The sequence below is a fragment of the Crotalus tigris genome, unplaced genomic scaffold (genome assembly GCF_016545835.1).
Source record: "Crotalus tigris isolate CLP2741 ecotype Arizona unplaced genomic scaffold, ASM1654583v1 scf7180000017640.1540244, whole genome shotgun sequence".
Lineage (NCBI taxonomy): Eukaryota > Metazoa > Chordata > Lepidosauria > Squamata > Viperidae > Crotalus > Crotalus tigris.
The window spans coordinates 903,534-919,262 of record NW_024096533.1 but is presented as its reverse complement, the minus strand read 5'-3'; the positions used below and the strand labels follow the sequence as shown (position 1 = coordinate 919,262).

Sequence of the window (15,729 nt, the reverse complement as noted above, 5' to 3'; positions counted from 1 at the left end):
ATTTGTCCGAAATGGTGTAGGGTTTCCTGCCTGAGCAGGGGGTTGGACTAGATGACCTCCAACTTTACTACTATTACTATTACTAAAGTTTTGCAATCTACCCATAAACAAGTAATACTTAAATATTAAGTATTACTAGATTTCATTTGACACCTCTGCAGCTTCCAAATCTGTGAAGATGTCCCAAATTCACATTTGGAACTGAGGCAAAGAAGGGATGGGTCCATTTTGTGGATTCCATCTATAGTTAGACCCATCAGTTTCTCATATACAATTCACAGGTGTTTTATTGAAGGCAAGGTTAGATAATTAATGCCCCAAGGGCTGCATATAACTCTTACCCAGCTGCCCATAAACTTCAGCCTAATTTCAAAAGTTCTGTACAATCAGTCATGGCAGGCATCAAGACATGACTACTATTTCTGCAGTTTGTGATTTAGGTGAATGAGAAGTAGAAGCCAAAAATGAATGCCCTCCTCCAATGAACCATTGCCTTCGTTATGCAACTCCATCCCCATGAGTTTTCCACAAAAATAACAGAAGACCCTTCTCTGTTTTAAGGAATTAACAATCTGCTTATAATAAAAGGTATAATGGGGAGGGATAATTGGGAAGTGTTTAGAAATATTATAGAACTAAGAGAGCCAGTTTGGGCAGTGATTAAGGCACGAAGCTAGAAGCCAGGATACCATGAGTTCTAGTCCTGCCTTAGGCATGAAGCCAGCTGGGTGACCTTAGGTCAGTCATTCTCTCTCAGCCCTAGGAAGTAGGCAATGGCAAATCACTTCTGAAAATCTTGCCAAGAAAACTGCAGGGGTTAGTCCAGGAGTCAGCATTGATCTAAGGCACTATTTTTTTTTTTTAAAGGACTAAGGATTTTAGCGTTTTCTGGAAATGTTCAAAGCAGTCTTTAATATCTTAATTCTACATGCAGCTAAATGATGCATATCCATCAGAAGGATGGGATACAGAACTTGGAATAAAATAATGAATAATTCCTCCTTGCTGCAGCTGATGCTGTAGAATTAAATTAGTTTCTTGATCTGTACAGGTAGTTTAAAGTTTGCTTACAGTTGGGTATAAAATCATATATTTAAGTATCTGGCTCTTCAGACATATTTAGTATAACCTGATTTGTATGTGTTGACTGCATGTGTATTCATCCCTCCGGGTGAACTTTTAACTTCTATCCCAATTACAAAATGAAAAGGGATTGCTTAAGTATTTAACTACACCTAAAAAAAAGAAATATCTATAAATCTAGTTCATTCTGTGAGGCATTTAGACCTGAGTTGGTTCCCTTTTCCAAATTTCTGGTCTAAGGGGTGGGTGGGTGAGAGTGGGAAAAAGTGCAATAGAAATTATCTAGTTTAACCATTTATAATTAATGACACTCTGGAAATCTTCCAATCCTAGCAATGCCTGCTCTCTATAAAATGAGCATGCACATCTGCTGTTTCAGTTAGGACAGTGGGAGTTGACTGCAGGAGAAGTCTCTTAGAAACCCAAATCTCTGCTAAGTAAGGAAGATGGGTGTGCTTAGAAATATGAAGCAGTTTGATGCAAATCACACTGGTGAGATTAACAGAGCTGTCTCTTCCGTGAGCAGTTAAAAGTGAAGTCAAAGAGACTCTCTGTGGCTTCAGCAGTGTATGATTCAGAAAGCAACATTCACAGTTCTTTTCCAAACTGCTGCAAACGTTCACTGCCGGTTGCTGTTTATTTTTAAGTTCAAAAAGCACAAGAAGCTCTAGTTGCCGTTTATTGCTCAAGGATCCAGGATAGCAGGTAAAAGCCGTTAATCCCCAGCAAGCTGCAGGGCAGGCTAACAGTGAGAGATGACAAAAGTTAATTGGAAACATCAGCAGTCTAACAGAAGATGTGTTTGCAGTAATTGGGATGTAATGTCTCCAGAAGAGAAAGTTTGCAAGGAGTAGCTTTAAAAAGCAGTGGCTCTCGAGAGGTGAGTAAGGGAGATTGTTAAGCTCTCTTTTTAAAAAGAAAAACATGAAATGCCATCAGAAAAAAAGAACATAGAAGAGGTTTAAATTCATCAAGGAAATATTTCAGCTATATCTTCTTAATATAGCTGCTGTCAGTTTAAGATAAAACTGATCATACATGAATTCTTGTCAGGATAAAGGTATAAGAAATTTTAGTTTTATGGATTAGGAAATGAAATGTATATTTAAGGTTTGGTTTGGTTTGTGGACTTTGTTTTGTTTGTGGTGATTCTGATATGCGAATGTTGGTTTTATTTTGTTTGATTCTTGTTACATTTGGAATTGTTTGTTCAGTTATTTTTCAAGATTGTCAAACTGGGTGGTTCCACACAGACTGAGTTCATATTTATTTGTTTGTTTGAAACATAGCTTTGATTTAGGCCGCTTCCAAACTCTATCACTATAATTGGGGTAAACAAATGTAGATTGGATGATCCAGAGCAGTAAGAAAGAGATAGAGTTTTCAGTAAACTTGCAATTGAAATAAAACTTTTAACAATTGCCAAAAGTTGATTATTTAGTCTGCCCCCCCCAACCGTATCTTTTTTCAAGTCCAAAAATAGAGATAGACAGACAGAGTATAAAATGTCATTTCTGTATTTTTGAAATAGCGTTAAATACTGAAATACCATGAAAGCAAATCATGTTCACCTGAAGATTTTATCTAAACTCAAAATGTGAACAATCTTGTATCTTATTTTTTTCTCTCTCACCAGAACCAGCAGACAGTTTAGACCCCCAACCCACAGGAATGAATGAAAATGCAACTTCTTTGGTTCAAAGCAGCAGTAGCAACAATGCTGCCAGTTGCAATAACTCTTCAGCCATCCCCCAGCCCAATTCTGCAGTCAAACCTTGGCGCAGCAAATCATTAAGTGCTAAGCACACAACCACAACATCCACATTAACTGTAAAACAGCAGGTTCAGGAATCTTCCAAACCTCTCCCAGAGATGGTTAAAACTACTCCCAATGGTCAGAAATCAATGCTGGAGAAGTTGAAACTCTTCAATACAAAAGGGGGTTCCAAAGCAGTAGGGTCATCTCTTGAATGTCCGGGGTCGCGGGACACTAGCTGTGAAAGATTAGAGGGCCTCTCAAACTTTGAAGAAAGTGAGGAGATGGAGGCTGCAAACCGGAACTTAAACACCCCAGGACCCACATCAAATAGTCCCAAAATTGCACTTAAGGGAATTGCACAACGGACATTTAGTCGGGCTCTGACCAATAAAAAGAGTTCCCCAAAGGGCAATGAAAAAGAAAAAGAGAAACAGAAAGAAAAGGAGAAGGAAAAGGAAAAGGAGAAAGAAAAGGAAAAAAACAAAGATGTGGCCCAGAGAACTTCCGTGATAGAAAAAGCTGACATGAAAGAAGAGCTGAAGGAAGAACAGGTCCCTCCTGCTGTAAACGAAATGCCAAAAAAATCCTCCAAGATTGCAAGCTTTATTCCCAAAGGAGGAAAGCTCAACAGTGCCAAGAAAGAAGCAGCTGCCCCTTCACATAGTGGAATACCAAAACCAGGGATGAAAAACACCACAGGGAAATCCTCAAGTGCCCCAAGTTGCTCTGCAAAAGAAGGTGAAAGAAGCCGAAGTGCAAAGCCAGCCACCAGCCTCTCTCATCCAAAAGCACAGCTAGATTGCAAGAATTCAAGTTCCACGTCAAGTTTAGCATCCACTGACGGGAGAGGAATGGGAGGGTGGTCAGCTTTAAGTTCCAGCAGCAGCAGCCATGCTGTCAATGGGCCAACTAACAGTACCACCCAGACAACAGGAAGCAATACTGTGAGTGTTCAGCTACCTCATCCGCAACAGCAATATAGCCATCCAAATACTGCCACAGTAGCTCCGTTCATGTACAGGTAAGGAGCACTTTTTAATCATAACTTGTCAACTCTGACTTTTCTAGTATATCCAGATTTTCCTGGTATGGCTTTCTTCAAGGATGAAGAAAACTATAGTAATTGCTGACTTGCTTGGTGCTATTTATTTTAAACAGACCTGGGCAACAGTGCATATTCTGAAGTCATGGGAATGCAGATACTGGTAGTCCTTGGAAAGTTGGCCAATTGCAGTCCCATCTAATTTTAGCCTTTTTACATTGTTCTAGCTCTGCTACTTTTTGTAACATGACCTTAGCATAACAGTTAGAGGTTATGTGTAGCTTTTGACCTGAGAAAACATGGCACCATTTGGCTGAGGGCAATGTGCTATTACATACAAGAAAAGTTTCCTTCTTCTCGTGCTCCTCCTCCTCTTTTTCTTGAAGAAAAAGTGATAGGTAGGTAAAGAGAAAATTCATTATGACGTAAACAACAATTTCATCTTATAAAATCATAGATTTGTTATCTTTATGCCAAACCCTAATGGCATAGAACTGCTTTGGTTGAGAATTAAAAATGATTCTCTGTAATTATATAGTATCTATAGAAATATTCTGGCTTGATACACTGGTTAAAAAATAGATACCAGCATCACTGGTTTCATTGACATAATTTGAGGGTAATAAACTAGTCAGTTAATTGCTACATTCCAGCATCTACCAAAGCCATAAACTGGGCAACATTTTTTTGGGGGGGGGGACTGAAAAAGTGAATTCAGTCTTGTCTGATGTGCCTAAGACATTATGTGATTATAGATATAGTTTGGTAGAAAAAAAAATTGAGACTAAAGCAAAAATGTTCAGGAAGAAAGTCAAAGAGGTGAAGTATGAATTAATACAATAGATTACACGATTAAATAATAATATTTTACTTATGACATGCCAGATCCTTCTAAGGATAAATAGCATCATAAGATTTTCAACAAAGACTATTTATTACCTAATACTATTCCTCTCACTCCAAATATTTTATTAGCCCAATTTCATCTGTCATTAACAGCCATTATTACATCAGAACATAGATAAAGAAGGGTAGGGTAGGGTAGGGTAGGGTAGGGTAGGGTAGGGTAGGGTAGGGTAGGATAGGATAGAACAGGACAGGACAGGACAGGACAGGACAGAATAAAAGCTGGAAGGGACCTTAGAGGTCTTCTAGTCCAGTTCCTTGGTCAAGCAGAAGATCCTATACCATTTGAATAGAACAGAACAGAGCAGGAATACATCCCTAGTCTTCTTTCACAGAAGATGAAACAGAAGATGAAAAGCCATGTGATTCTGTTTTCTATGCAAGTAGCCTGGAGTAGCATTGGTCTTTATCTACACTTTTTTTTATTTTGTTTATAATGCCAGTGGCTAGAGAGGTATGAAAAGATAGTCGCCACCAGCCTTTAATATTTCTTATCCTATTCGGTTTCAACTAATTTCTCAAAGAATCATTAGAAAAATGAATTAGAAAATTCTATCTAAATTGACTATCTGCAAATCCTATCATAACTTTGTTGTAGAATTTCATGTAATTTTTGTAAAATCTTTTCTTCCCCTATTAGCTATGAAAGAATTGAAATAAATAAGTAGATAAAGATTAACCGGCATGAATACCATTGCCCTCAACAATATTTGGATGATGGCCACCAATATAGACTATTGATCTGATTGGAAACTTAATTTAGAACAGAAGTTATTTAAAATGATGGCAGAAGGCCTTTTGGCAGCTGAAATTTCATATTTTTTACAGTTCAGTGCCTGTTTCCATATCTAGGACATAGCACAACGTGGGACTAATGAATTATGTACAGACAGCGTGCTAGTGTATCCTATGGAGAAGACACAATGCTATACTTGCAAGCATTGTTATATTGATGCCAGAATTCTTTTTGGCAAATGAATGAATGAATGAATGAATGAATGAATGAATGAATGAATGAATGTCTTTCCCTTTTTCTTGACCTCTATTTTCTACTTCAGATCCCAGACAGACAATGAGGGAAACATAACAGCAGAGTCCGGTACTGGAGGAGGAAGCACAAGCATGGAATCTGCTCCCTGCACAAAAACTGGACAACCTATTTTAGAAGATCTTTCTGGTAAGAGATAGTATGTGTTGAGTCTTCAAATCAGAGGATTAAAAAAGATGCTTTTCCAGAAGGTTTATTTTGTTATTTAGGCTGTTACTTTCGTGAGAGTGAGGACAGCATGCACATTTATTCTTGGTGCTTCATTTTACAGAGTTTTTCAGTATCTTCACTGCATAAGCAACTAATGGCAGGTTCTTATTCAGGAAAGTCAGAAAAGGAAACACTATTTTGTAAACACTATTTTGTATTTATGTAAATCCTTATCAATGAGCTTTTTAAAAACTTTATATCTAACTTAGTGAAAATGCCCACTTCTCTTAAATGCTAAATTCTGCCTTAAATAATTATTGTGGAATTTATGGAAAATGGCCAGAATGCTTTATTTAATAATTTAAAATAATAATTTAAAAATAATAAAAAATACACAAAACCGTGACTCTGAAGTATTGTCTGAACTCCTGATATTTAAGTCTATAAAGAATATTCTATTGAAGGAGTTTGGATTCTTGAAATATCAGTTGTGTGTTCAAAGGCCTAATCTTACGAAGGATTCTTAAAAATGAGTGTATGTATATTATACTGAAACTAGTTAACTATAAACATATAAGAGGAACTCGGTGGTTTACAAGGTTAAAACACTGGGCTGTCAGTCAGATTTGTGTTTGGGATCCATTGCTGCTGTGGGGCAGGGTAACCTCCTGTCACACTCTCCAGCTTCTGTCGACCCTGCAGTTCGAAAGTGGGTGACTATGAATAGATTAATGGGTACCACTTCGGTGGACAATTTCATAGGAACATGAAAGGACACCCCCCAACTGGGCATCCCCTGGGCAACAGTGATATCACTGGCAAATCCTTTTCAAATCCTTTGAAAAAAAACTTATCAATATTGCATTCATAATAGAAATATTACAAATTTAGTGTACACCTAAAAATGGATATACAATGCTAGCTGCTCATATTATTTCAATATAATTCTTATGCTGAAAAATAGCCACCTATGATGACAATAGTTTCTAGATAAGAAATACCTCAAGAGCCTAAAATTACTGAAGCTCTAAGCCAGAGGTGTCAAACTGGTGGCTCGCAGGCCAGATGTGTCACACGCAGGCAATGCCCACCCCGACTCCACAGGGGCAAAAAAATCAACGATACATCACGTGACGCGATCAAGTTTGACACCCGTGCTCTAAGCCATATATTGTCACTTGGCTGCAATGTTAAGCGATATATGGAATGGCAGTTAGTAATTATTCAACATGCTCTTTATTAGAGTTGGTGCTGAGCATTTTCCAGAAGTTTATTCTGTTTTTTTTTTTTTTAGACTAGAGATTCAGAATTGTTTTCATTGTTTCACATGGTATTTCTTTGATTGTTCTTGCCTTTCTAAAAACTAGTTTTCCATGTTTGGATAATTAGGTTGGTCTATCTTTAAGAGACTGGCTAGTATTTAGAAGTTACACAGCTTTTGGAAAGTTTCCAAAAGTTTCTGTTCTCACAATTAATCCTTCACCCTGGTGTTCAGTTTTTGTACAGTTGTACCTAATTTATCATCCATCCAGGTTATGAATGTACAAAAGATTAGAAAAGATTTTAATATTCTACAGATTATTATTTAGCCATTTGTGAGCTCTGAACAATATTTTCATGAAGATAAGTGGCTAGTGCTGTTCAATAGGTTTCTAAATAGACTTTTAATAAAACATGTACAGTACAGGAATAAGAGAAGCAGTTAAAGATAATTAACAAATTGGATTTGGTATTTCTACAGATGCCTGAAATCTTATCATTTCAGCCCAGAGATACTTAGACAAATTCAGTTATACCATCATTCCCTGGGAATTTTAGAAGTTGCTCTTTCAACATATTTAAAGGGCAGTAGACTGAGAAAGCTGAATTACATGGACCTAAGTTAACAACTCCATGAGCCTCTTGTTGTACTTCCAATCATATTTTATTTGTTTATTTAAAAGATGTATATGGTCACCTCTTTTAAACAAGCAGATTATAACAACAAAACCAATAACCATAAAACAATCATAAAAGAAAGTAAAAGAAAACAAAAACTTGCACCTTAAGCGTCCCCTTAGGACAGCAGACCCCAATCCTTTGCGCCCCAGGGACCGGTTCCACGAAGAGAGCTTTTTCCACGGACCGGAGAGGCCGTGGTTTTGTGTGCTGCCTGCATCCCACAGATGGGGCTTTGCTTTTTGCGCAGCCCAATTTCTGGCATGCCAAGGATCCATGGACTGGGGGGGGGTTGGGAACCTCTGTCTTAGGATACCCTGGCAGGACAGTATGGGCGGCACTAGTGCCAGTGAGATGCTTGGGGATGGGGTGACACTAGCACTGGTGGGATGCTCGGAGTGACGCTAGTGCCAGTGGGACGCACAGGGCAGGATGGTGCTAGTGCCAGCAGGATGCTCAGGGTGGCGCTAGCGCAGTGTGACCTTCACGCGCCCCAGTGGCCAAGTGGCCGCTGCCCGGTAGTGAGCCGCAGCCCACAACTTGGTGACCCCTGATTTAGGCCCTTAAAGGTAGCTCCAACTGTACCCAGAATGAGACTGGGAGCCTGTATAGCTTGTACAATAGAGGTATATCCTGACTAACCTGTGAACACCTCAAACTGTACACACCACTGCCTGTAACTTCCCAAATGGTTTCCAAGGACAGCCCCAAGTAAAGCGCATTGTAATAATCCAACTGGGAAATGATTAAGGTATCAGTCACTGTGAGCATGACCTCCTAGTCCAGGAAGGGGCTCATTGGTGCACAAGATGAATCTGTGCAAACACTCTACTAGCCAATGCCGCCACCTTCTCATCAAGCAGCAGACCTGGAGGATCCCGACTTCTCTGCATTGATGGCAGCTGCTGAGAACTCAAGGGTTGACAGAAAGTGGATTGGCCATGGCAGGGGTCTATGCCCTCTAAATCCAAAGAAGATATTTCTTTTCAAAATCCCTAATTTTGACAAGATGCAGTGCTAATTTGCATAGAATGTAAACTGAGTTTAAAGTCTCCACGATTCCAGAAAGTTTCTTTTTAAAAAACAAGCATCTTTAGTTTGAAAAAAAAAAAAGGACAGAAATCTACCGTGCATTTATCAGCTCTTTCAAACTGCCAGCTATTGTTTCCACCAAATGTTAGCATTCTTTATTATAACTTTTCCTCATCGGTGTCCTGTGCACTAAATCCTGGAAAGAAAGTTATTCACATGTTTAATAAAGGATTACTAAAGATTCAACATTAAGGTTACAAATGGCTCTTCAGGTTTCACAAAGTTCTTGTTAAACCTGGATTTAGGACAAATATTAACAAAGCATTTGAGACTTCTTATTCCTGCACAAATTTGCTCAGTCTCTTAGAAGAGCAAAAGAGGATTGTCTCCCAGTCATTGTGTCCCACCTGGATTCTATGAAGCTATGCCAATATCTTCACAGAAGGTAGATTTCTCACTGGCTGCTCCCACTTTATAAAACTACTTGTGGCCTGAATTTAATCTAACATCATTTCTTTCCATTTCCAGGTGAACTTGTGGCTTTTCCCTTTTGCTTTTTGCTGGATTTATTCAGTTGATTTATTAATTAGTGTTTACTTTTCTGATTGACTGATGTTTTAAAATGTATTCTATTTCTATTAGCTGCTTTAAGTGCATTTTAAATACAAATAAAAAAAACCTGAGGTAAAATGCTTTAAATAAAATACATTTAAATAAGTGGTATAGAGAAGAGGGTTTTTTTTTCAAGCTTGTAGAGAGCTCAGACTTGCCTTTTATGATGATCACTTGAAATGTTTTTGTAGACTAAAGTTGTATTACTCCATACCTTTGAGGAAAAGCTTTTGAATGAAATGAAACTTCTGAACAGAGACATGCTTTGATCTGAAGATAACTAAAACATATTTAGGTAAAAGAGCGAGAACTGTTCTCCCTTTGGAAACATAAAAAGTGAACAATTGCTGTAATTGCTGTTATGGTTATAACATGTAAAAATGAATTTTGGGTGGTGAGCTAAAGTAATTTCTGCAGTATTCCTTACTCTAAGATGGATATCCTTTGTTTATTAATTTTCTAGAGAGCATCCAGATGTTATCCTTATCAGATTGATACACTACAGTATTTCTATGTTCCCCAAGTTCTTTTCTATTGAGAATGCAGTCTGGTAGATAACATAACATAACATTTCAATTTTATAATAAATGGTAGATTGCAGTCTGCCTGAAATTACAAAGCCTTGTATTCAGCTAGTTTAAATCAGTGTGTGTTTTGCCATAAAGTGTTTAATAGATATTCTTTTTTTTTTTAAAGAAACCACTCCTTTGGAAACAATGAGATTAATTTGTTTCAAATGTACATTAGATATCTCCAGAGATGATAAAATTGCAGGTTTAAAGAGATGGGAATCCAAATAGAAACACAATCAGAGTTTTTCAAACCCACATTGATCTTTAAAACTTCTTTACAAGACTAGGATACAAACATAACAGCAAGAGCCTGAGATTGTTTGGGGATAGTGGAAATGAATACATTCATAAATAGCAATAACACTTAGATTTATATGCCACCCCATAGTGCTGTAAACATTCTTTCGGCAGTTTACAGTGTTAGCATAGTGTCCCCAACGATCTGAGTCCCCATTTTACTGACCTCAGAAGGATGGAAGGCTGAGTCAGCCTTGAACCCCATCAGGATCGAACTCCAGGCTGTGGGCAGAGTTTGCCTGCAATACTGCATTCTAACCTCTGTGCCATAACGGCTCCTTCAATAGTTCAAATAATTTTGAATATTAAATACGATTCAGATTAGTGTACAACAGAGGCCTATGTTTGTCAGATTGATTATATCCTATCATGTCTCATTCAGCCCACGATTAAACACCACTTACAAAAAAACAGAGTCTGAAATAACACAAAAATAGAAAAGTATTTTTGGAGTTGGAAATGTGAAACGTGTGTGTGTGTATACTCTACTGATAAACTCAAATTACTTCTTATCTAAAAGTTGCATTTTCCATAGGGGAAGATCCAGAAACGCGCAGATTACGAACTGTCAAGAATATAGCTGATCTTCGGCAAAACTTAGAAGAGACCATGTCTAGTTTACGTGGAACCCAGGTGTCCCATAGGTAAAAGACACGTGGATTATTTCTTTACGAGGAATAGAACTATTTTGCCCATACTTTACTTTCTTTCTGCTTCTGAAAGATTATGAATTACTAAAGATTAATTTGACTATACACTGCACTTCATTATCTTTTTTTATGTGAAAAACTAGAATCTGTACATATTAGGATATAACTGAGATTAATGAAGAGTTAAATTTAGGAATTGGAAGAAACCATTTCAGAGAGGGCTGTATATAAAGGTTGAGTCTTGGAAAAATATTAGTTAAATATTTTTTAGGTGATGTTTGAACAGAAAGGTGCAAAGGTTACTTTTTTAAAAGTTACCTAGGTTTACTTCTGAAACTTAACATATTTTAACCAGATCTACATTATTGTGTTTAAACAAGCAACTGAACTGTATTTGACCTATTTGATAAGGCACATAGCTTGAATTCCTACCTGGCCTTTGAATAAACAAAGCCTTATAATTCTATTAATGAGGTATGCATGGTCATATTTTAAAGCAGTGAAAACGATTCACTAGTAATATTTCAAACAGAAATCAAAATGGTCTATTGTTGCACTGTAGCACATAATAACATTGCCAATTCAGGCAATCAGCTAAATGCTTGGGAAAAAAACCACATCAAAGAAGTAGCATGATTCAACGGTGACATTTTACTTACCCAGACACACGTATTTCATCCAGGCTTTCCTAGTTTTTAAATAATACAATCAAAATTTTTAAAAAAATACAACAAACTGAAGACAAAATATGAAAAAACCATCAGTAACGTAATACAGGGGCCTGAGACAACTTAACAGTCCTTAAATCACACCTAAAACTTGAAAGCTCAATACCAAATAGTTTTCTCAGAAGTAGTATTTCCAATGATACATTCTGCCCTAACTGCAAAAAAAATAAAAAAAATAAATAAATAAAAATAAGAAAAGAAGCTAAAATGAATTCACTGTTGGAAACTCTCTCTAACAAGTTCAGTCTCATAGGTTTATTCATTAAAGTTCCACAGCCATTTATTGTTTTTAGATAATTTATACAGAGTATACAGAGCATTGGTAAATAATGCAATTATTAATAATAAAGAGTTATGGTTGAAATCTTTAACAAAAGGTCTCATCAAGAAAGCATCATAACACGATTCCACCTAAGATGTACAAGTGTATTAAATGGACTTCTGTAGGTTGCCTTGACCAAATGCGTTGCCTTCTATAGCCAACATTTAATATTCCTCTGCCCCATAGTTTATTAGTAAGATTTTAAAAAACCCTTTTTTGCTTTTCTCTCATCCCAGATATATTAAATAAAATATTTCTAGCATTTGTCATAAACATTGGTTGAAATGTATTACACCTTGAATCTTTTCCTATTTTAAGCACTTTGGAGACCACCTTTGATACTAATGTCACCACTGAAATAAGCGGACGCAGCATCCTCAGTTTGACTGGTAGGCCAACACCTTTATCTTGGAGACTTGGACAGTCCAGCCCCCGCCTCCAGGCAGGTGATGCTCCATCAGTGGGTAATGGATATCCTCCAAGAGCCAATGCCAGCCGATTCATCAATGCAGAACCAGGACGTTACATGTATTCAGCACCATTGAGAAGACACCCAACATCTCGGGACAATAATGTTTGCCACATGGATATCACAGACAAAGGAGGTGATGAAGTAGATCTTGAAGGAATCAACATGGATGCAACAGGTTATATGAGTGACGGAGATGTCCTTGGGAAAAATATAAGAACTGATGATATTACAAGTGGGTAAGTACAATCAAATCTGTTTGTTACTTTAAAAAAGCCATTTATTCTCTGCTCTTGAGATAAAAATAGTTCCAACAATTAAATTTAGTTAAAATAGTGCAATGTATTAAGAATATATTGGTTAAATATATGGTAGCTCATTATGGTTATTGATAAGATAGTCCAGGTTTAAAAGTAAGGATCAGAAAAAAACAGTGGTGATGATAATAAAATAACATTTTCAAGCAGAGTCTAGACCAGGGGTCCCCAATCTGTGGGCCACAGCCCAGTAATGGACTGTGGCCTGCTGGCCACTGGGTCGCAGGACAGGCCGGCCAGTGTGAAAATGGTCCCCTGCTGTGCTGCGGGGTGCAAAAATGGGTGCCACCACACTGCAGGGTGCAAAACTGGACCACTGTCGTGCTGCAAGGCGCAAAAACGGACGACACCATGCCGTGGGATGTGGAAATGGACCACTGCCGCACTGCAAGGTGCAAAAATGGCCCCCGCTGCACCATGGGTTGCAGAAACAAGGCGCTGTACCACACAAGAACGGGGCAGGGCTAGTGAGTATCATGCGGGTGCTAGCCCCGTCCCATTTGGGGCACACACATGCTCACGCCCCGTGCTCACATGCATGCACACATGTAAAATGCTTCCCCCTCTCTTTTCCTCCAGTCTGCCAACTGACAAAGGTTGGTGACCTCTGGTCTAGATGGCCATTTGTTGTGGGTGCTTCAGTTTGGGTTTTTGCATTGACTAAGCAAGAAGATAGATACATTAGTTTAAATTGCCTTTTCCATTTCTGTGAAATTGTTAATTCGTTGAAAACTTTGCTTAGCTGTGAGCCTCTGAATGGAGTTTAATAAAAGAAAATATATCAAGAACTTAGGCTTCTGTAGCCTTTGCCCAAGATGTGTAAGCTGGTTAATTGAATGATGTTATGTTAAGCTGCCTAAATTCTCAAGCTTATGTCTGTTCCCCATGGAGAAATGCCATAGTAAATTATCACACACCATTCATGTATATATTGTCTTCCAATTATCAGCATGGGCAAACTGCAGCATGGTTCTAAACTGTAGACTTCTGCAAAGTTCTTAGGACATATCTTTCCTATTGTCATTCTTAGTTCTCCAAAATCAGCCCTACACAAATAAGCATGCAGCCTGATTCAGCCTATTCTGTCTGTATACATATAAGTACTTACAGGAGTTTAAGTCCAGTTGCCTCATGAAAAAACATATTTGGGATAACTATGACCTAGATGACTGAGAATCTCCATAGACATTGTGTTTGCACATGTTAGGTGTTGAAAGAGCTAGAATCCAAGTTACAGCAAAAAAATTAATTCATAAATAAAACTATTCACATGAGGACATGATAGATAACAAAGAATTGCTTTGTTTATTGTCTAGTTTCTGGATATACTTTTAAAAAGTATTTTGTTTCTTACAAACTTAATGTATATACTAAACATATTCTATTAGCAGTATTAGAAATATACAAAAAGATGCATGGGAATAGGACAAATTAATGATTTGTTTGAACAGGGATAAGCTGAAGAAAACCAAAAATATTAAAGTCCCACTAAAAGATGGACCATTATTACGTAAACTTTCTGGTTTTTTTTTTCCAGAAGTACAGATACTTTGCCTCTCATTCTATTATTTTTTGTACTTGCTAGTAAAGTTGTCACACGCACATGAGTTTTGTACAAAATAATATAATGGAACCTTGCAAGACATTGTCAGTATAGGAATGAATGAATTGTATTTTATTGTTGGCTATCTACCAGGATGGTCTTGTCTTTCTTTTTTGTAATTTTTATAGCAATTTATTTGTTAATAGCTCCATCTAGTGATGAGCAATTTCCTTAGTAAATCTGCATCTTAAGTTGAACCCTAAGTTTCCTTCCATTTAACAGTTATTGTAGGGCAGAAGGGGAAATTCTATCTTTAAGTTATATGTAAAAATTAAAATAATCAAGAACAGAAAGTTGCTTCTGACATTTACAATGGCTGAATTGTCCTCAGGACATACTAATAAACAACAAAAACAAACAACAACAGCAGCAACAATAATAATATAATTGGAAGGGATCTTGGAGGTCTTCTAGTCCAATCCCCTGATCAGGCAGGAAACCCTATACTATTTCAGACAAATAGTTGTCCAGTCTCTTCTTAAAACCTTTCAGTGTTGGAGCATTCACAACTTCTAGAGGCAGGTTGTTCCACTGGTTAATTGTTCTCACTGTCAGGAAGTTTCTCCTTAGTTCTAGGTTGCTTCTTTCTTAGTTTAGTTTCCATCCGTTGCTTCTTGTCCTGCCTTCAGATGCTTTGGAGAATAGCTTGACTCCCTCTTCTTTGTGGAAACCCCTGAGATAGCAGAACACTGCTATCATGTCACCCCTAGTCCTTCTCTTCATTAAACTAGACAGACCCACTTCCAGCAACCATTCTTTATATGTTTTAGCCTCCAGTCCCCTAATCATCTTTTTTGCTCTTCTCTGTACTCTTTCTAGAATCTCAACATCTTTTTTACATCCTGGTGACCAAAACTGGATACAGTATTCCAAGTGTGGCCTTACGAAAGCATTGTAAAGTGGTATTAATACTTCATGTGACCTTGATTCTATCCCTCTGTTAATGCAGTCTAGCACTGTGCTGGGTTTTTTGGCAGCTACAGCACACTGCTGGCTTATATTTAATTGATTGTCCACTGGAACTCTGAGATCCCTCTCACAGTTACTATTGCTGAGCAAGGTAGCACCTATATTGTACCTGTGCATTTGTTTTTTCTTACCTAAATGTAGAACATTACTTTTTTCACCATTGAATTTCATTTTGTTAGATAGCACCCAATGTTCAAGTCTGTCAAGATCCTCCTGTATCTTAAGCCTGTCT

General features: G+C 37.6%; 1 protein-coding gene across 11 annotated transcripts in view; it reads left to right on the top strand.

Moving 5' to 3' along the window:
- NAV2 (neuron navigator 2) overlaps positions 1-15,729 on the top strand; it is a 281,427-nt gene that overhangs the window by 100,669 nt on the left and 165,029 nt on the right. For 10 of the 11 annotated variants that reach the window (XM_039335370.1, XM_039335375.1, XM_039335372.1 and 7 more), the window contains 4 exons: positions 2,720-3,863; positions 5,849-5,967; positions 10,975-11,083; positions 12,458-12,847. In XM_039335370.1, the coding sequence (XP_039191304.1) occupies positions 2,720-3,863; positions 5,849-5,967; positions 10,975-11,083; positions 12,458-12,847 (1,762 nt within the window). Of the gene's footprint in view, positions 1-1,591; positions 1,964-2,719; positions 3,864-5,848; positions 5,968-10,974; positions 11,084-12,457; positions 12,848-15,729 lie in introns of those variants that run through there. The other variant, XM_039335379.1, reaches the window with a different exon arrangement.